Source organism: Crocodylus porosus, unplaced genomic scaffold (genome assembly GCF_001723895.1).
Source record: "Crocodylus porosus isolate Cpor-Errol unplaced genomic scaffold, CroPor_comp1, whole genome shotgun sequence".
Taxonomy (NCBI): Eukaryota; Metazoa; Chordata; order Crocodylia; family Crocodylidae; genus Crocodylus; species Crocodylus porosus.
In genome coordinates this window covers 10562635-10584309 of record NW_017728932.1, presented here as the reverse complement: position 1 = coordinate 10584309, position 21675 = coordinate 10562635, and the positions used below count along the sequence as shown (strand labels likewise).

The following is a 21675-nucleotide window of genomic DNA, read 5'->3' as shown; positions in this document are numbered from 1 at the left end:
TTAAATTCCCTGTCTTGTCCTTGGACCTGAGCTCCATCATGAAGATTTTTGCACTGGGAGAAAAAGAGAAAACTAATCATGTGAAACAATTTGCCAAATTTATTAGAAGGTGTCATTGACCTCTTTCCAGGATACTACACAACCTGATTAGACAGAATAGAGTATGTTAATCCAGGATTAACCAGGGGTTAGAACTGTGGTTGACTGAGAATCTAAGGAGGAAAGGAAATATAAAAGGAGCCAGACTCTGCAGAAATGATATGGAGATTTTGCTTTGCTGCTGTGACAGCTGTCAGGGCATGCAGCCATTAGCCACAGTCAGAAAAACACTTCCCAATGGAAGTTATTCCCAGGTTATTCTGTAGTTGTCCACTGCAGGGATTCTTGTCCCCTGCCTTTATAGTAACTCATGCTGCGCAATGTCAGAGATGGGCTCTCGACCTGGGCAATTCCTATTGTTCCTCCTGAGGAGGACATGACAAAAAGCGGTGTTAAAAATGCCATTTGGCAGTAGTGAAATACATGAGAAGGAGGGACTAGGGGCAGTAGCTAGTTTGAGGATTACCTGTTTTTAATTACCTGCTATTACCTGTTTGAGGATGCAGGCTCTTCCTTCTGTACACTCATACCTATATTCATGACTACCCAGTATCTTCCTATTTCTGGGGTGAGATTTTCAAAAACAGCTTAAGTGAATTAGATGCCTAATTCCAAACAGGAGTTGGGTACCTAACTCCATTAGTTACTTTTGGAAATCTCAGCCTTGGTGAATGCAATTGCTTTTCATCCTTCCACGGACCTTGGCAGAACAATATTTTTAACATCTCCCTTGCAGTGTATTAGGCTGATTTTCCAGTCTGTGATACCAGCCTTATACCAGGGATTCCACTGAAGCCAGCAGAGTTACGTGGCTGCAAATGGAGCTGCCAACCGAGTTACGTGCGATGCAGTGAAGAATTAGACCTGACTCCTCTCTGCCATTCTGCCTTAGACTCCAGAGAAGGCAGTCAGTCTGTTGTTGATAAAGATTCATAAAAAGGACAGGATATTAAAGAAGAGAGTTGGTGGGGGTAGAGGGCGAAGAGAGCTTTGTTATAAGACCCTAACAACCAACACGCAGCAGTTGTTAATAAAAAATATTAATGGTGTCTGCCAGTTGTCAGGCCAGAGACATGTTTACAATCTCTACCAGAGGTAACGACAAAGCGTTCCTTTGTCTCAGCTTGCCCTCTGTTGCAGTAGTGACGGAGGGGAAGAAAAAGTTCACAGGCAAAGGGAAGCAATAGAGCATAACGTCAGATTGGGAGCCAATTTCCGATCATGTAGTTGCGTGGGGACAACGGAAGGCAGAAATTAACCCATCCTTTGTGCTCTCAGAATCTATTCTCTGATATTTTAAGCTTACCTTTCTACCCTCTTCTCCCCCCACACTCCTCCCACACTTCTGAGCCATGAACCCGTGCGTGTGGTGGGTGAATGAGAAATGGCGATGATGGGCGATGTCACTGGTAATGTGGCAGCATCCCTAAGACTCTCTTGTCTTGCCAGGTCTACTGATGCCATCAGGGCCCCTGTATCCTTTTTCAACAAATAAATAAGATAGGTGACAATATCTTCTGGGCCTGATCCATGTGATGATCAGTGATGGGAGAAGGAAGTTGCATCTGCACGGCTGGCGCTAATTCTTTTTCAGTGGCTCTTTCCACTGTAACAAGACTCAGGGAGAAGCTGTGTAGAATTTGGGTCTCTCCTTTCTCACGTCTACCCCATCCTGCAATGCCTCCAGTTACTGTAGAGTGCAGAGGCCTCAGGGCAGATGTCCTTTGAGGTTCACACCCAAAATTTGATTCCTAAACTCCTTTCGCTTCCACCACAATTGGCTGGAGTCCAGTGACTTTGCCACACTTAAATCACTTCCTTTATTGAGTCAAACCAAACGGATTTACCAGTAGGGTGTGGCTCATTCTCTAGAGTATTCAAAGGGGGGAGAAAAAAAGCAGGCTCACCCTTCTGATCCTCCCATCTGTGGAGGCAGTAACCATCAAAAAACAAAGCAGCAGGGGGAGGGAAGAAGAGAGAAACCCCTGCATAAACCCCTTTGTGGCTTACTACATATGAGACTACAACAGGAGGCAATTCCTACCCAGGGCCTACCTTGGTTGAAAAAGAGCAAGGATGAAGGTCTGCAAAGGGCTTGCACCTTTCCCCTGGGCTGTGTCCTCCAGTGGGTAAAACACTTGGCTAGGTGTTTGGAGACTCAGGTTGTATACCTGGCCGTTCTGCTGACCTGTTGTATGACCCTAGCAGCCTAACCCCAAGGCACCTTATGCTTCTGTTTCCTTCTGTGCCCTTTATCTGAATTGTCTCTTCAGGTTGTAACAGTTCTAGGGTAGGGGCTTCCTCTCCAACTAGGGGTTGCTCAACCCCTAGTACATCCCCTAGCCATCCACTATGTGCTACCATGATGCAAATAATACTCAAGGTCCAGGCCCTGTGGGAAGATATTATCTAGCTGTCCGGCATCATGGGGATGCAGCCATCCTGATCCCAGCATAGGAGGCAGCCTGCCCAAAGCAGTGTGGCCTGTTTGAGGACGCTGCTGTGCAGCGTGGTATCTTCACTGCATGGACGTGTCCTAATTGAGGAATATGGGAATGGAGGCAAATAAAGAGGAAGGAAATGGAAGGGGTGAGAGGGACTGTAGAAGGAGGAAGAATGGCAAGAGGTGACTAAGAAATGGAGACCCCGTTCATGTCCCTTTCTTGCTTCCTCCAAAATTATACAATAGAAAAGGCAGAGAGAGGACAACTAAGGGGAGGGGGAGATGGAAGGAGTTCCAGCATGCAAAGGGGGTGCTGGGCTGGGGTGGAAGGGGACAAGGAAAACGGGACAAGGTTTTGGTGGCTCTGGACCCAGTTGAGTAGTGACATTAAAAGCCAGGCTTGTTCAAGCATTGTGGACATTCTAGTACTCAAATCCTGGGCCTGTTGCTGGCCAGATGATGAGCAAGTCACTTCACCTGGCCTTGTCACAGCTCTTCCATTCCTGAAGTGGTGATAGTACTCACGTGCCTCTAATCCAGCTCTGGGTCCCTTTGACCCTTGGCTCACCTTGTCTTGCCCGTCCGCTATTCATTTTGTTGGCTTTACTCAGTTAAATCGCTTTTGCTGCCACATGCCTTTCTCCCTCCCCCCTGTCTGCTCCTGTGCTATAATCCAGGCTGGGATCTCCTAGGGAGGGAAGCAGACTCAGTCCTGCTGCCTGCTCTGCCCAGCCCCCTCACTGCAGGTTGTCTTTAAAGATGAGGAGGAAAAACCTGTCCTGTGGAGCTCTAGGACTCCATGCTTACCGCAAAGCTTTATGTTCAGATTTATTCCTATAGAGCAGAGATGTCCTACCTCTGGACAGTGGGGGCCATGTGATGCATGGGCTGCAGACCCTAGGATTTCTCCCACCATGTAAGCAGCCTGGCTCTTCTCCCCACTGCTTCCTTCCTGCTCACTACCTGCTCAGTTTGAGCTGCCCAGGTCCCCCAGCCACTTGCACAGCCTGGGTCTTTTAGCTCCATGTGCAGGGCAGACAATATAACCTTTCTGTTAGCCACACATGCAGCATGAGCAACCTGGCCCCGCTCCTGCTATGCATGCAGTGACCTGGCCCCAAGGAATGGAGGCAGGGACCAGAAGCCAGAGGAGGGAGGCAGGAGCCTGGAGACCCCAGCCACTTCAGCACCAGGGCAGGAGCTTGGGGGTTTTGTGTAAACATCTTGCAGTCTGCAGTTGATCCATGGTGGGCTGCCAGGTGGACAGCCCTCATTTGTCCACTCCACGCCAGCAGGTTTCATTAGCTGATGTCTGTAAAGCAACTTGAATAGTAATACTTTATGTTTCCATAATCCCATAAAGGATGCATGTAAATAGGGACTCCACAGAGGCTGGAAAGCTACTTGACTGGAACGGCTTTAGATTCCCTTCCCGAGTAACTCCCTCCAGCTGCAGTGCCAAGGGAGTCCTACTGAAAGGCCAAGGCCAGATCCTTCGGTTACACAAGCATCTGTTGGGTGCTGTGGCGTGCCGTAGGCTGGAGCAGAGTCAGCATTTCTCTCTGTAGCTGTTTAATCACCACCCAGTCACCTCTGCTTACTAAGGCTTGGCCTGTTTGCTTTCTTTTTGTTCCTGTCATAGACTTACTGCCAGAGTCAGAACTGCTGACCGGACTTGTTAAAACAGAGGCACTCTCCCTAGCTCCCCAGCCAGCTTCTCAGCAGCTCCTCTGGATGACTGAGGCTTTCACTACCTTTTTGCATCTGAGTCATGTCAGAACAGCTTGAAAACCAGGGTGTGACTCAAAAAACTTAAGAGTCTGTCAAGGGTCTAATATAGCCAGTGCTTCTCCATTCAAACCCAAAAGATAAGTGCCCTACCCCTTTTGTGCCTCTGGCTAAGTCACTTGTCTCCTCTGCACCTCAGTTTCCCACCCTGCTGGTAAGTGGGGATAATGATACTCACTCATCCACCCCACAGGAGCAGTGTGACCAGACTTCATTAGTTAACGCCTGTAAAGTAATTTGGATAATAATACTTCACCGTTTCATAATCCCTTCTGCCTAATGATCTTGAAGGGCTTTCAGAAGTTAATGGATTATGCCTCATAGCACTCCAATGAGGAAGGGAAATTATCCCCATTTTACAGATGAGAAAGCTGAAGGGCAAAGAGATTAACTCATGGCCAAGTGGAATCTCCACAGGAACCACAGAGCTGTCTTTCCTTTGCAGCAGTACAAGGCTGCAGGAGAGCTAATTGTGGCTGCTGTTAATGCTTGGGCATAAATCTGTTTTTTTTAGGAAAAGATCTAGCAGCACCCTAGGCACAAGTGGAACAGGAGTTGTCCAAAGGCATAATTGCTTTTATGCAGGGGATTAGCTGTGGCCAGATCCCAGAAGGATCAGAGTCTTAGTCTGGCTTATGCCAATATTGAAACGTTCAGATGCTCACCTCAACACTTCAGTCTACAAAACTGCACAGGACAATTCCTAAAAATGAGAAACAGCCGGTCAGCATTTCTTCTACTGGTGAGAACCTGCTGCAGGTGGCAAAAATGATCTTGCAGTGATTAAGGGAGTGTTCCTGGGTCAGCCCTGGATGACAATCTGACTGCCTCATTAAGACGTCTACAAATGGTGCTGACATCCACTTTAGAAAATCCAGTTTTCAATGGGCACCCTGAGCTTTTTGGAAAAAGCTGCCCTTAAATGAACTTTTTCAAATCCCAGAAGCCTTTGTTGTTGTTTATGTAGTGTACTTTGACTGTCAGATGATGCTTCTGTAGATCTCTCTTCCATTGGAAGTAGCTGGGCAAGGTCGTAGTTACAATGGCAAATAAGTTTTAAAAAGGGTATGGTGTGATAAAGCATGAAAAAATCACTCCAAGCTTTACCACTTGGATCCACACGTTCAGGTTTGGATCCTCTCAGATGCTAGTCACCACTCAGCCAGGTTTTAAGTGCTAAGGAATTCCCACAATTCCAAGTATCAATCAACTGTTGTTCCTCTAGCTTTGTGGCTTAAAATAACCCTTTCTTTCTTGAGCTTAATTTGTTGCGTATGATACTAAGAATTTGTGAAACCAATTAAACCCAGGCATAAAGATAAGCATTGGCTGGAAAAAACTCCTTGTCTTCTGTTCTACCAGCTTGATCCTGACTTGAAAATCCCTGCTGCTCCTATCTCAGGTGTCTCCTGAGCAAGCATTGTTGATTATGTGATGGTTTTCAACACCCAACTTATTTTCATTTGCAACTGAGCCAGGATTTGAATCTAAGGTTCCCAGAGGGGAAATATGAATGTATTAGCCTCACTGCACCAGGCCACGCTGGACAGAATTAATAAGGTGACTGTTTTCTTCGGAGCACTGAAGGATGTTTTTTTCCATAGCTCCCTGCTTGTCAGAGAGAGCATGATGGAAGACTTGATAATTAGCAATTGCTCACATTGACATGTACTCATTGTGTGAGCCATGAACCAAGCACGATTTGAGCTACCACTAATAATAGCAACAATTGTTATCTTGAGCTCTGTTCCTTTGACACCTTTCATACCGATGGATTCCAGAGCCAACTACAGACTGAAGGCTCGAGTCACTGTTGGGAGTGCTGGGGGTGCTCCTTTCCCATTAGGGACAGTCGTGCTGGGGGACAGGAAAGTTGGTGAGAAATCTGGGCCAAGCTCTATTAGTTCCTCTGCCATCTGCAGTATCAGTACCGCTCCTCTCTGCTCAGGCCCTGCCCGCTCCCCAACCACCTGCCCATACTCGGGCTGCCTCCAGACTGCAGCCAGCACTTTTGTGCCCCTGTCCTTCTCCAGGTAGACTGTTTTGCCAGTTGGGAGATCCACGGGTGAGGATCTGCTGTAAGAAGAGAGGGCAGTCAAGGGCATACACATAGCCCAGGCTGTATAAAGATGTAACCATTTGCCCCTTACAGTTTCATAGTTGTCTGGGGTCAGAAGGGACCTGAACAAATCATCTAGTCTGACCCCCTGCCACTGGTAGGAGCACATGCAGGGATCAAACAACCCCAGACAGGTGTTCGTCCAAACTCTTTTTGAATTTACCCGAGGTAGGAGCGAGGATCATCTCCCTAGGAAGTTGGCTCCAGATCCTAGCCACCCTAACAGTGAAATAGTGCCTCCAGTCTCTAATCTGAACCTATTCTCCAGCAGCTTCTGGCCATTTTTCCTTGTCACCCCAGGTGCTGCTGGGGGGGAATAGGGCCCTTCCTATTTGCTGCTGATCTCCCCTAATGAGTTTGTAGGCAGCCACCAAATCCCCCCTCAGCCTCCGCTTGCTGAGGAAGAACAGGTTCGGGTCCCTCAGCCCCTCCTCATAGGGCCTGCCCTGTTGCCCTCCAACCAAGCGGGTGGCCCTCCTCTGAACCCTCTCAAGGCAGGCCACATCCTTCTTAAAGTGCGGTGCCCTGAACTGGATGCAGTACTCCAATTGTGGCCTGACCAATGTTGCGTAGAGGGGGAGTATCACCTCTCTGGACTGGCTTGAGATGCATCTTCGGATGCATCCTTAATGCAGTTCATGCACACATATGCTGCTGCCATGCTGCAGCCAGGAGCCTCTCTATGATGCACACCCCACCCAGTTGCTCCTTCCAAGGAGGTAATGCGCTACCTTGGAGCTTTGTGTCCTGGACTTGTTTATTGGTGCGTGTGGTCAGCATTGTTGTAAAGCACCCACATGGTCCAGTCTCTGGGATTTGGCACAGGATGGAGAGGGTGAGAAATGCCCACTTCTGGGCATACTCTTGAGCACAGGGGCAGTGGAGATATGGCCTTTAAAACCATTGTGCACTGGCTGCACTACAAACACTGCACTGCAGTAAAAATCCCCAGCCTACGTGGGGGGGTTCTGTGCTCCCAGGCATCTCGCCATTCTGTGCCTCCTCTGCTGCGAAGGACAGACCCAAGCTACAGCCCTGCTGACATGACGTCACAGTTCAGGAATTGCAAATGAAAAGCAAAAGATAATGAACAGCAGCTCTTGTGACCTTCATTCCCTGTTCTTCACTGCCAACACTGTGTACACCCAGTACAGGATGCAGCCCAGGAGATGGAGTAGTTCTGTGTGATGCAGGTGGGAACACACAGTCACCCCATTTCCGATGCAGGAAAGAGCCAGCATGACTTTTTTTCTAGGAACGGTAATGACTTATCAGAGAGCATGGGGACTTTTTCCCCCTTTCTCAGTGCTGCAGCTGGCAATTGCAAAGCTGCGATGGTCAGACACTGTAGGGCTTAGTCAAAGGAATGTCATTGTTTTTTCTATCATGGCTTCTGTGAAAAGGGACCTTGGTAATCTATACACGAGGTGAAGGGCTACCAAATGTTTGAGAAGAGATGCATTGCTGATGCAGGAATCACTCCATCCTTATGCAGACAAACTCCTAGGGTTTGAAGCAAATGTATAGGGCAGATTTTCCCAGTGAGGGTATTACATAATTGGGCTCCTTAATACAAGCTGCTTGTGAAAGGTGCTGAGACCCTGCAGTTCTCTCTATTGCAGTAGCATCCTTACCTCAGAGGATCGGGCCATTTATATTCAGATGTTTAAGGAAGGATTTAGGAACCTAATTTTTAGATCCTGTGTTTGGAACAGCTGGTCTTAAAAGGCAGTGGAAGTTTTGCCCAAGCAAAGACAGAAAGTCAGGCCCTCAGAGTTGCCCCTGTATTTTGTTTGCATGATTTATTTATATCTTCCTTGACTGTGATGAGCTTTGGTGAGCAGCTCTGAAGGAGAGAGTGAATGTGTGTATGTGTGTGTGTGTGCACACATTTGTAACTGCATTCACTTATAAACATTAGCTGCCCCTGCCTGAGCTCTGAGGCTGCTGCACAGCTACCCTCTGGGCCAGATCTTATTCCACCCATTAGGCACTAAGTACATTTATGTGTTTCCCGTTATGCAGGGGTGAAATTCATTCTCATTTCAGTAAGGTGCTTTGAATGGTGAGATACATTAAAGCAGAGCTTGGCTTGAAGGACTGCCCCCGATCCAGACAGGCGGAAACACTGGGGAGGTTTGAGCTCGGTGGTGTGGCTCCTCTGCATGCTCTCATTCCTGGTGCAGAGAACACACTCCCTGGCTGCCCCCAGGCAGGAGGCTGACATCACTGTAGACTGAGGCTTTCCTCCTCCTGTTCTGTTGGTGCAATGCAGGTGTCTGCTCTGCATCTCTATCACTGCATCCTTGGACTTCTCCCCAAACAGCTGCACACACTTCTCTTGTCCCTTCCTCCTTCCTGCTGTGTGAAACAGCATCTGTAGATTGCTTTATTCAGTCTCTGTCCCCATCCCCCTTGTACGACACAAGACGCGACTGCAGAAAGGCCTTTAGCATGACATCACTCCCACTGCCTTTGCTGCCTGTACCCCACTTTTTTTTTTTTAAGGCTGGACCAGCAGGATTGGGACTGACAATTCTCCATCTTCCTGAGACAGCACTGGCATCATCTTGCCCTACTAAGAGGCCGCTGCTGTTCCCAGGAGGCGGGGAGAACTGCCATTGTATGCAGAGCCTGCTTCTCCTTGCATTATCTGTCACAGCTGCTGCTGGGGCCAGTTTTGGCAAAGCTTATCTGTTCTGTTCTGGCTCTCGTGCTGCCCTCCTTGCCCTGCTGTCAGCGTCATTCTGTCACGAGTCTTGCAACATGAGGCTCTTTCTTTCCCCTGCACCCTCCTTATGGTCATGCTGGTGTCCTGGAGAGGCTGGAGGAAGGAGAGAGTTGTGATCTTGACACCAGCCTGCTCTCTGGATGGTGGATCAGCACTGCCCAGAATCAAGAATGGGGAGATAGCAAGGCTGAGCTGACTGGAAGTGGTGCCCTAGCACAGAAAGGCTTTAAAGCCTCATCAGCCAGTGCTGGAGTTACCTGGTGCCCTTATCTAAAGTCTACCTCGTGCTTTGCTCAAAGCCTATTTTGAGACCCCAGTCAGGCCCCTCCTGGTATGGCATGGTGCCGTGATTCCATTTACAGATAACCCCTTCAGTCCTAGAAGAGATAAGGGGGTGATTTCCCCCTGCAAGATTTTAAAAACACTCAAATGAACTAGTAAACTAGTGCTCAGCTGGTGCCTGGGATTAAGAGGCTGTCATCATCACTGAGTTCCAAGATGGGAGGCTGAGTGCGAAGAAGCGGGAAACACTGACCCACTGCAAAGGCGCAGGCATCTTTCCCAGGAATGTGATTTATTATCTAAGCCATAAAGAGCACTGCTCAAAGTCAGTGCCGGCTGCCAGCAGCTGCACCAAGTCCATGAAAACTCCACAGGAAAGAAAAGGAGGATTGTGCAGCATCAGCAGGGGTTTTGCATGTTGCTGGGTTTGTGCTGGAATCCCTGTAACAAGCACTAGCCAAGGTCCCTGCAGACATTATCAGCAACTGCTGAGTCCCTGTGAATCCTGGATGGTGCCTCGGAGTCCCGTAGCCCTCAGATACAGATTCCAGCTCCCCTCAAAAAAAAGCCCAATTTGGTTGAAGTTGTATGCCAGCACGCAGGAAGAAGGTCCATTGGGAGAAGTGCCGGGTCCCTTTAGTCTCTCCAGGACACGACATGTATGGTCCAGAAGATAGAGTGGCCAGGGCAGCTGTGAGTGCACACACTGAACTCCTCCTGTGATCTCCGGGGGTGGGTGTAGGTAGCGCAGGTGGTTCACCTCTCTCCATCCATACAGGCAGGAAGTCAGGCAGAAAGATGGCCTCTCTCTCTGTGTTAGTAGAAGTGTAGAGCAGTGGTAAGAGCAAGGCACAGGAGAGGCAATCTGGCTGTGATAATTTATTATATGCATGGTAGTACCTGCAGGCCTCAGGGTCCCTTGATGTCTACACAGGCAAGATGGACCAAGGCTGAGAGAAAGGAAAGACTGGTGTTTAATGGCACAGGGCCCATGGTGGTCCTGCTCTGTGAGTGGGGCTCCTTGGTACCGAGGATGCGGATGATAATAATAAAGATGGTCTCCATCTTACAGGCAGGGAACTGAGGTAAAAGGGAGCCGCAGTCTAGTTTCTGGGATGTACCTTGGGGGCTTGAAGGCTCCCAAGGAACAGTCCTGGCAAAGGCCCTCTGACAGCCTAGAACAGCTGTAATGTAAAACACTCCAGCCAGGTGGGGACAGTGATGATGCCCAAACATTTAAATTCCACTAGTGCAACATCTGTGCATGGAGAAGGCCAAGGGTCCATCTGCCTTACGTTGTTCTAACTGAAAGTCCCTGAAAGCAACCATTTTGGGGACAGGACATAAAACAAGCTGATTGTCAAGGGGCTACATCACAGTGTATGCTTCAGACGTTCCCAGGCTTGCTTTACTTGTCTTTAATCAATACCTTGTCTTTTCCAAGATGCTTGTAACCACTTTATATCGTCCCTTAATGACCTTTATAATGAGGTATTAAGGGAGGCAGTTGCATCAAGTGATTATTGCATGAATGGCACTTGAAGAGCAGTCGTTTGATGACACCTTAATTTAAATTGTTGGCCCATAAATGTGGTGAACGTGATACTGCCGTTCATAAGCTGTTGCAGCGCCAAACGCTGAGGAGAGCCGTGTGGGTGGTGCTCACTGGAAATTATGGTCTCCTGTACAGAATACTGCTGGTGAGTCAGCTGCCTCACTACACCTCAAAGACAGCAAAACATAGCTGACAACAGTCACTTGGATTCAAGAACCCTGTGTCAGCAACAGCCCCATTTGCTCAATGATGGGTGTTTGAACATGGAAGAGTCATTCAGGTGTGAGGCTGGATCTCCTTCACTGCTCCCTTGGGAGGAAAACGTGTGTCATCTGCTTGGCTCGGGACTGGGCTGGCTCTGGGAATCAAATGCCAGCTATGGATGGGAGTGGCCGGCTCAGTTTCGGGGCTTTGTTCCTCCCACCAGGAAACCGAAACTTGGGAAGAAGGGATCTGGAGTATGTGAACAGGCTGGATTTGTAATGCAAGAAGCCACCATTTTGCTTTGGCAGAGAGAAAAGACCTTTATGGTCTGGTGCTGGCGCTCAAGGACACCGGGACAGGCAGCCTGGTTGGTTGTTCAGATCAGCTTTCAGTCTTCCATTGATCCTCTTCTAGTCCATGCCCCAAACGCTGCTCTGCCCTGGTACTTCACCAGCGTCTGGGAGGCAGGGTGAGGTGCTCCGTGTAAGGTCAAAGGCAGTGCCACTTTCTCTCATCATGGCTGATTTGCTGAAAGTGGTCAAGATCGGAGTATTGGAGTTCCCACCCCTACACCACTCATCTCCTTTCCATCTCACCCTCTGCCCTGATTTGCTCCCAGGAAGGATTTAGGCCACTCTGCTTCCTCCCAGATGTTTCAGCTCGCAGATGTTGACACCCTAACGCAGCCAACAGCAGGCTGCATGCCTGCCTGGGTTGGTGAACAGAGGCTGTCAAGCAGGCAGGCTTTGCTTTGCTGCTTGGCCTGGCACAATATCCTGTGATCAGCCGGACAACGTGAGGCTCTAAAAATAGCCCCATGGGCTCAGAGCATTGCATTTCTCTGGCACGCATCCATGTCTCCTATTGATTAGGCTTTAAAGAGTGAGCAGCTCTGATGGGGAAGGTCTGGGCGCTGCTGTGCTGCAGGGCTGGTGGGAGGTGGGAGTGGTGGGCAGTTGGGAGTGGATCCAGAGCCCTGGGGAGGCACCTCTACTCCACTCCACCCTGCGGGGAGCAAGAACTGCTGTTCTCCCAGTGCCCCCTGCTGGCCACCAGTGCCACACAGCTCTCCTGGAGCAGAGCTTGTAAGAGACGCCGTCCCACCCATGAGTTAAAGGTCAAGAAAGAGGAAAGGGAGGCAAACAGACCTGGAGGAAGGGTTTCCTCACACTGGAGTTCAAGGGTCTGAAATCAGTGCCAATCTTTGTACCACAGCATATCCACAGGACCTTTCTTTTGAGCTGCTTTGGCTTCTTTTTTCCTTATCAGTCTGTCTATCATTCTGCCCTGCCTGCCTGCTTACATATTGTGTGTCATTCAGGCTGGCTAGCTACCTACCTATCATATTTAATCTTGGCACCTCCTATCGTGCTGCCCAGTGCGTTATGCGGCAGCCACTTTCTGCTGCAAGTGCCCAAGAGACAGGCTGGCATTACTCAGAGCTTCAAGATGAAAATGAGAAACGTATGGGGTGCACCAAGGTGGCGCAGTGCTACCAGGTTTGCATTGGCAGGGGTAGTTCCTGTGTCTGCAACTCCTCCTTACCCTCTCTGAAGAGGCACCCAGCTGTTTCCTCTGCATTTAATGGCCCTGGAGATATAGTGCAGCTGCTGCAAGAAGAGGTAGTAGAGCAAACTACTCACTGTGTGGTCTCACTCTTGATCTAAAAGGACCACTACTAGGTCTGAGAACAGCGTTCAGTCTTTCTGACCCATTCTGTCCTTGCCGTCTCCACTGGGCCTGCCAGCAAGGGAACCTGACAGTGGTATTTGCAGTGAATTGAACTAAAACCTCATTGTGGCTCTAAATCAGCTACCTGCCTTTAGTCAGGGAGGGGTTGGTGTGTGTGAAGCAGGAGGGGCCTGCTTCTTGGCAGTGATCCTAGACTTGACTCAGTATAGAAGTACCTGAGTATACTTGACTTTCATCCATTTCTTCTGACTGGAACAATCTTACAGATCTTGAGTTCTTGGTTCACCACCTGGATTAACAGCACTTAGATGACTTCACCATTTATTGCCACATCTTTGATGCCTTTATCCTCACAACACCCTTGCAAGGTAGGATATTGCTGTGATCCCATTTTAGCAAAGGGGAACTGAGGCAGAGAGAGGCTAACTGAGCTGTCTCAGGTCACCGAGGCAGTCTGTAGCAAAGCTGGGAGAGGAACTGCCATCCACCAAAGGTCTTAACCACTGGACCATCCTTCCTCAGAAGAGCTGGAGCTCAGCGCCTCTTGGCTTTTGTCTCTGACCCTCACTTTCTTCCCTTCCCCAGGGCTGTGCTGCATCCAACAGAACTGATTCAATGCAAAGTCTTGGCCCTCTGGGGCTGTGGAGAATTACGGCCCGCTAATCTTTTAGGTCACATCAAGAGAAGGGCAATTCCTACCTGATGTGTGGGCTGGGGAGGTTTGCTGACACATGGTAACAGCCCTAAAATGCAAGACCATCCACTTGGGAATGAAGAGGGGCCAAAAAAATAGCAGGATTCACATCTCATGTGCTGAAATAAGTTAATGAGGATGACCCCGGAAATATGACACTGAAGGAAAGGAGGCAAGGTGCCTGCTTGACCACCCACCTATTCTTCAGTTCCTCACTGTATACCGTTGCACCAGCCTGTTAGGCAGTCTGCTGTATAATCCCAGTGATGATGGGAGGGGTGATAAGGGGGTGGAGAGATTGGTGTGTGTGTGTGCGTGCATGTGCATGCACATGTGCATGAATAGCTGTATTTATTCCATCTGCACCAAGATAAAAAGGCTCTAACAAAAGAACAATGTCAAAAGGAGGAGAGGAATGAAGAGCTACTTGCTGATAATAAGAAATCAGATGAAATCAGAGGCCAGGACCTGCCTGTGGAGGGTCTGCTCCTTCATGCAACACACGTGCCTGGATTTTAATGACTCCTTTGACTGGCAAACGTCTCCCCTCCACCCTTCCCCAAAAGTAAATTTCTTGAGTAGGTGAGCCAATTCTAAATGAGTTATTTATTCCCTTGGAAGTCAGACAGATCTCAAGTCCAATTCCCTCCTGTTCTGCATTTCTGCAGAGGCTTTTATCACAGCTTTGTGAATATCGATAGAAAGGGGCAAATAGCATTATATTATTACATTACATTATGACATTTTACTCGAGGGTAAATGGTGAGATTAAAGGACCAGTCCTGAAACATGGATGTCACTGGGAGCTGGATCAGGCTTTAAGGCCAGGGTTTTCCACAGAGCTCAGCCCACTGGGAACACAATATGAGCAGTGGTCTTTTGAACATCTGGGCATACGTGGCGGGGTGAGAGCACTTTTAAACATCTGGCTCTGTTTAGGTGCCTACATGGCAGCTGGGCATCCACTTCTGGGTGCTGAGTACTTGAAGATCTGGATGTGAGTGTTTTTGAAAATCTGCCCCACCTCACTTACCCCAGGGAGCCTCGTAAATCAGCAGAATACCTCACATTGAAAACAGAACCGGGAAACCTAATGCCTAGCTCCCTGTTCTCACCAATGGATGATGCTTCCTATTTTCAGAGGGTTTATTAGGACTGATGTGGGCTTGTCTAGTGAAAATGTAATGTAATTATTTCCTGTGTATAATCCCCACTAAGAACCACAGACGCTGGTGCTCGCAGAAGCCTTGTTAATTCTCTTCAGTCAGAGAGGTAAATTATTTCTACCCTCTCCCCTGGTTTTTTTTAAAGCTGCTTCTCTGTCTTTGCAAGTCCTCATGACAAAGCCCATGGGAGCCTCCTCTTTGGCACACAGATCTGTGAGGCTTCCTGTCAGAGCCCATAGTCAAAAGGGCCAAGGCCATTTCGAGTGCCACCTACACAGAGGATTCAGCTCAGCCCTCTAGATTTGTTGCATGTGCTGCAGTTTTGAAGAGTAATTGCGTGAACATCAAACCCATGGAAGTGCTGCCCTCTGGGGAACTAACTGGCTCAAGGGGAATAGTACTAGGTTGCAAAGCCTTTCATGCAAAGCTCTGCATTTCAGCTCCAGCTCAGGCTGACAGTGACTCAAACACGCAAAGAAGTGCCTGTCTTATTGAAAAAAGGCTAGTTTTGAAAACTGAAAGGTTGTGTGAGCAACTTTTGATGATTTCCGGGTGTTTTTTACTGAGAAATTCTCTGATTTTTATCAACATTTGACTGAAATCAGTTGCAGTATAGGTGGTTTTCTGCAACCAGAGCTTTTTGATAATGGGGCAAAGTAATGGTTGCATGAAATTAACCATGAAAAACATCACTAAAAGGGTTGCAAAAAACTGGAAATGGGTCTGTTGGGGGGGGGGAAGTAAAATGACATTCTAAAATGTTTAGTGAAATTGTTGTCTTGTTTTTTGATCAGATCTCCTCATGTGTGAAAATTAATGCCATCTGAACATAGGTGGCCAGCACAGACATAATAATAATAATCTTAGGCCACTTCCATATAGTCAAGTGACTCTGTCACAGAAGCACTGTTCTCTAGAGCAAAATGAGTCATCTCAGAGATGGAGCCAGATCAGCCTAAATACTAGATAAATCTCATGCACAATTCATGGGATACTAGAATTGTGGTTCTGTAATGCAAAGGTACAACTTCACTGAGTTAAATGACGGTACCCTTAGCTGGTAGCACTAACAACTTCCTTATTTGCTCTGTAGAATTTAGAGGGGAACACTTAATATTTTTTGCAGATCTGGCACACTGTACTCCAGTCCCCTACAGCTGGTCCCTGCAGGTTAGGGTTAAGTCAAAGCTACAGGTGGATTCAGACTAGTGAGGCAATGTAAGGATATTTGTAATGCTTTTGCCTAAGTATTTCCATAGATGATCAGATATGCTGAGTTTGCCTAATGAGGACACCAGGGAAAATGAAGGTAAATCAACAAAAGATATGAAGGCAACGTGCATAAGTAAAAGCACAGCCAGCCATTTAAACCATGTAAAATACCCAGAAGGACACACTCATTCAGGTATAGCACACTTTGAAATGGGTGTACAAGGATTTAAGGCCACTTTACACCCCCTAGAAAGTACTCAGACAATCATTTCATGTGCTTTGTGTTATGCATGTTGTCTTCACAACGCTAGTTGGGTCACCTTAAATTTCTTGGATACATACATGTAGGCCAGCTCCCTCAGTCCCCTCTCCAAGATGGCTATGCGTTTCCAGGTGCACTGTGTCTCAGTGGCCAAGCGCAGCTGGGAAGCAGTAGCCAGCTTTGTCATTCTTGGCTGAGCTGTCAAATCCCAAATCTCAATGGTTATCTCATGCAAAAGCTTTGGATCTTACCTTGTTGACGGGCTTCAAGCTCCTTCATTTCAAGATCACGGGTCAGCTCTAGAAGAGAAACCAAAGGGCCATTTAAACAAAAATATCATTTTTGCAACCTCGGCTCTCTGCATTGACTCATTGTCACATTTACACCTTAAAAAGCTTGTTGATTGATGGTTTGTAATTTATAGTGGCTCTCACAGATGTCTCACAAACTGAGCCCAGCCCTGAATGGTAAGTGCTTCTGTCTCAGAGAATTCAGTGAGCCATGGTTGTGAAAACAGATATTGCTTGTTAGATGGAAAGTATTAATATGTTATTAAGTAGCCATGGAGATTGTACATTCTGAATGACAACTACCCGCTCAGTGTAACCAACATCCTAATTACAGGTACTGCCCCATCAGCTGTAGCAAGGGAATGGTCTGTTTTTGCTTCATGTAGCGACTTGGCTATATAAACGCAGAGTTGTTTGCGTGGTCATTTGGACCGTTTTTAGGTGCTTAAAACCAGGACAAAGAGCAGAGCAATGAACTGAAAATAGACCTGAATGTAAACTGCCTTCTGAAATATTTAATGATTTACTTTCCCTGCGCCCATCTCTTTTTCTCAGCTCATTCTGCTGCCCTGTGGAACATCTGGTCTCCGGCGCTAGGTGCTCTAAGGCGCTCTCCTGGCACTGCCTAGCTTTTAAAATTGTCTTTAAACCTGTTACCTAATGTAGCATGTGTGATACCTATTAAACAGTACAGCACCAGTATCCTTAGGATGTTATCAGCCAATGACCTTTTGTTTTGGATGATGCTTGCAAATGAATATCTAGGTAAGTTTTGGGCAGTCTTGGGAGTGAACCTGGAACTTCTGACACCAACAATACATTTTCTACCACTTGATCTTGGGGCAGGGGTCAGCTGTGTTTTTGGGCAGGGTGCCAAAACGACCTGCAACTTTGACTTGTCAGATGTTGGTGTGCCAGGGTTGGACAGCAGGGGTAACTGCAAGGGGCCTCATTCTTGTTGTGGCAGTGCAGCTCTGGCCCTTCCCCAGTGTCACCCTGAGGTGCATGCGCTTTTGCATGCCGTGCTCTGGCACCCATGCCAGGGGTTGCCAATCCCTGTCTTAAGGTGTAGTTCCTCTAACATGGAGCTGAGTTAGATTCGTACCCTCGGGGCACCTGCCATGAGAAGGAGATGTGTAATGTATGATAAGCAGCATGTTGCACATGCCCGGGCTTTGCTGGTAGAGTTCTCAACTGGTCTCTGGAACGCAGAGTTCTTTCCTGATCACGTAGATTAATTCTCTTCCCAAAGTAGCTGTTAGCCAAATTCCCTCTGAACTCCTAATCTTTGCCCTAAACAGAAGATAGATGTATGCAGCCTGTGTTCTTGTCTTATCTGCCATAGCATAAAGCAGTACAAATCTAACGAACATGTGTGTATGTTAGGGAAATCCCTTGATTGATTATAGGGAAGATATTTTGCAATCACAAAAGGCTGCAGGCTGTGTACTCGTGTACCAAGCTGAGTTATGCCACCCAGGACTGCGTGCAGCAGACGTGACGATAATGATCTTACAGCTTTCTATAGAACCGAGGCTTGATCTGATTGTGCTGAACTCACTGGGAGCAGGAGCAGGCCCTTTACATCAGGATAATGGAGAGCAGTAAACTCAGGAGGTGAATAAAAGCCTCCGAGGGTTTGTTTCCTTGCATCTGTCAAATGACTTGGCACACAGAGGCTAGGCCCAATCCATTCCCTTCTGCTAATGAATCATGTGCTGGTCCCAGCCAAATTACCAATCTAAGCAGGATGGTGTGTGTGTTCCAGGGAAAGGGGGGGAGGCAGTTCAGTGCGGGAGGGCCGTTCTGTCAGCTGAGCCAACACCAGGGTCCAAAGCCTTTGGCTTTACACCAGGGGAAAGTGGAGGCAGAACTCAATACAAAGGAAGGTAGTTAGGGATCAGGGCCCAAGGCCAGGCTTCTGCTCCCCAGTAGGTTTTCTATACCTCATGTGTAATATTCATTAGATAAACAGCGTAGGGACAAAGGGCCAGGACCAGAAGCCAGGGCCCCATCCCTTCCAGGCAGCATCCATGCTGAGTGAGCACCCATCTCCCTGAGTGAGCCAGCTTCAAGAGGAGGGCTGGAGAGTGCTCTAAGTAGTGTCTGGTCTGCAGTAGGGGGCTTATAGCACTTTTCTGGCATAGGCTTGGCTTTCCTGCAACTAAAGGTTCAGGACATACTTGGTGTTATGTGGAATCAAAACTGGCTGAGCTCCCAAAATTGCAGGTATGTGGCTAGGTAGGGGCCACCTAGACACATAAAGGTGAAATAGGATTTGGCTGCATGTATCGTGGGATTGTCCTCTTTACTCTTGATGGAGAGGAGAAACAGCCAGCAGCTGTGTTGTGGGGAAGGCCAGCTGGCTGGTGAGAGGGATCTGCTGACTAGGACACAGGAATAATAGCTTCAGGCAACTTTCTAATGTGGAATTGGCAGAAGCACAACGATCATCATAAAAAGCCTGCACCCTTAACTGACATGGCTGTGCCCATAACCTTTCTACCACACACTGTAGTCCGTTCTGCCTACTTAGATTGCAAACTTCTGAGGCAGGGGCTGCATAACTGTGTGCATGTCCGATGTCTAGCCCAACGTAGCTGTAAATTTGGTTGGAGCTGCTCCTGCATTATACATCATCATTAATATTCATACCTGGATCAATTTTCAAATTGCACGTAAATATTAATGACTCAAATTTTCATGCAGCCAACCATCAACATTTGAACAGGGAACTGTTCAAGATAATATCAGGGCTTTGTTTTTAATTATCATGTAAGCACAATAGTTTGTCATTGAAGGGAGATGCATGTGCAGATTAGAAAGCATGAGGGAAAAACAAACCCAAACAATTTGGCTTGGAGATTTTTTGAGCCTGCCAAATAGTTAAATATCTGTAACCACGAGAGAATGTGTATCCTTACTCCCTCAGAGGCCAAGGGACTGGGTGAACATTGCTTATTTTAATAGGAAAAAAAATAACTATACTTGTTCCTTTAACAATAACTGCCAAGAAGGCATTGCAGACTGGCTGCCTTTGTATTATTTTATGCAGAGCTGCTGTGATCATGTCAGTCAGTCCTAGAAATAGGTTTCATTGCTCTTCCATGAAAAGAGTTTGCTTTACTGGGCTGTTCCTCATTCCCACGCACAGAGACACAGATACATCACCAGTCAGATGAACAGTTTGTTAATATTTCATAGACTTGTAGGAGACATGAAGAGATGAAAAAGACATCCAGGATTCTGGTCTCAGTTTCACCAATACAAACCCAGAGAGACTCCGCTCAAATCAATAGTGCTAAGGTAGGGTACGCAGGAGCAGAGTCTGGCCCGTTGTCTCTGGCTGAGTGTCAGCATTTCTGAAGCGCTCACTGGTGCAGTAGGGTATCTAAGTGTTCGTATGTGTTTAAGCACCATGTTGAGTTCTTTCTATAGCATCCATTGTTCTTCCCCTGTTCTAGCCAGTGGATCCATTGTCCTCCAGAAGGGTGCCGCTGCTTTACAAAAAAAGAGTGCTGCAGTATTCCTCCCACATACCAGGTTGGATGGGAAGCTGTTCAGGGCAGGAGCTCTTTTAATATATGCCTGTACAGGGCTGGCACTACAGGCCCCTGATTGCAGCTGGTGCCTCGAGGTGTTGCTAGAATACAACAGTACATAATGAGAGCAGACGAGAGATTCTTGTCCACAACTCAGCCCCTCCATGGTTCAGCTGTAAAGATGCTGCAAGCAGCCAGGGAGAAATCTTCCTGGGCAGGCACCATACGGAGCTGCAACCACCTTATGCTGCCTACCCCAGAAACCTCTGTACAGTGCTGCGGAGGCGTTGGGCAGAAAGGCATGTCTGCAGTGCTTGGTCCTGTGGAGGATCTGGGCTATGACACAGCCTGTAGGTACCATTTTGGAAGTGGCTGTGTGTTAGAAGAGTCAATAGATGCCCTAATTTATGCAAAGAGATGTACCTGCCCCAGCAGTGACCCAGAACGCAGGCCGTGCAAGGGTGGCTTAAAGCCTCATTTGCCTCTGCCATAGATTTTGCTTTTAGTGCTGCATCTCCTGAATGTACAAACAGAGTCAGCGCCCAGTCCTCATCTGCACCTCTGCAGGGAGGGACTTCTCATTGTAGGTCACGCCCTGGCTCCCAGTAGTCTGACTCTGGTAATGCACTGGTTCACTGCACTGTATTCAGATACTTTCCAAATCAAATGCCGTCTTGGCTGTCATATCATAAACCCTGACTGACGCATTAAAAATAAACCTGGGATGTCTGTGTAATCTCTGCTATTTCTTTCTGGTCTTGAAAGAGGTTTTTATTTTAAGAGAAGTGCCTTTTGGGTAATGAATTCTCTTTCTATCCAGGGTTTCATACTTTTCAACAGCACCGCATGGTGTTTTTTACCTGCCAGTAATTCAAAGAAGCCCTTGCAGCTCTCAGTCACGTAGGTGCTAGTCAATATGACTTACACTTCACTATCTTTTCTGCCTTTTACTTTGGAGATCTCAGTTGTCCATGTGCCATTCAGCAAGGAGGGATCTTATCCATATAGTTTCATCATCAGCTGCAACACATGCCCAATAGGACACCTATTAGTCTTTGCTGAGGGTGTTACTTTTTCACTTAGCCAATATTATAGAAATACCAATGGATAACACTAGTTACTTGCTAGCCAGAATATAAAAAATGGGTACAAATTTTGGATGTTCAAACCAAGACACCATGTAGAAAGCATTAGAAGGCTCTCTAGAAATCTCTTGCAGTCTACCCATCAGGGTTTATTGCGGAGACTTCCCCCAAGCACATCACCTGTGTCCAATGCCTCTAAAGCTTGAGGACTTGAAATAAGACCTTGGCTTTGACATGGAGTTTGCAGCTGTCTGAGATGCCTGTGTAGCATCTGTGTAGATGCCTGTGCTTCACAGGCCCTACTGCATTTCATCTTCCAACATGCCTGTGAGGAAGGGAGGGGTTATAATCCCTAATTTTAGTGATGAGAAATGGAGACACACAAGGACCTCAGGAAGTCTGTGGTGGAGCAAAGAGCTGTTACGACCCCCAGGCTCGATCCTTATCCAACCATCTCCTTCCCTAGTTCATTTTTATTTCAGTGATGGATCTACATGATTCCAGAGGCTGA

General features: G+C 47.6%; 1 protein-coding gene and 1 long non-coding RNA gene across 2 annotated transcripts in view; one reads left to right on the top strand and one right to left on the bottom strand.

Annotated features, from left to right (window-relative positions):
* The window catches only part of LOC109317095, a 74760-nt gene that overhangs the window by 11134 nt on the left and 41951 nt on the right, over positions 1 to 21675 (top strand). The gene's annotated exons all lie outside the window — the stretch shown is intronic.
* Positions 1 to 21675, bottom strand: part of LOC109317094 (coiled-coil domain-containing protein 92) — a 60644-nt gene that overhangs the window by 7681 nt on the left and 31288 nt on the right. Inside the window, exon 3 of the mRNA XM_019545563.1 lies at positions 16499 to 16546. Within this exon, the coding sequence (XP_019401108.1) occupies positions 16499 to 16546 (48 nt within the window). The remainder of the gene's footprint in view (positions 1 to 16498; positions 16547 to 21675) is intronic.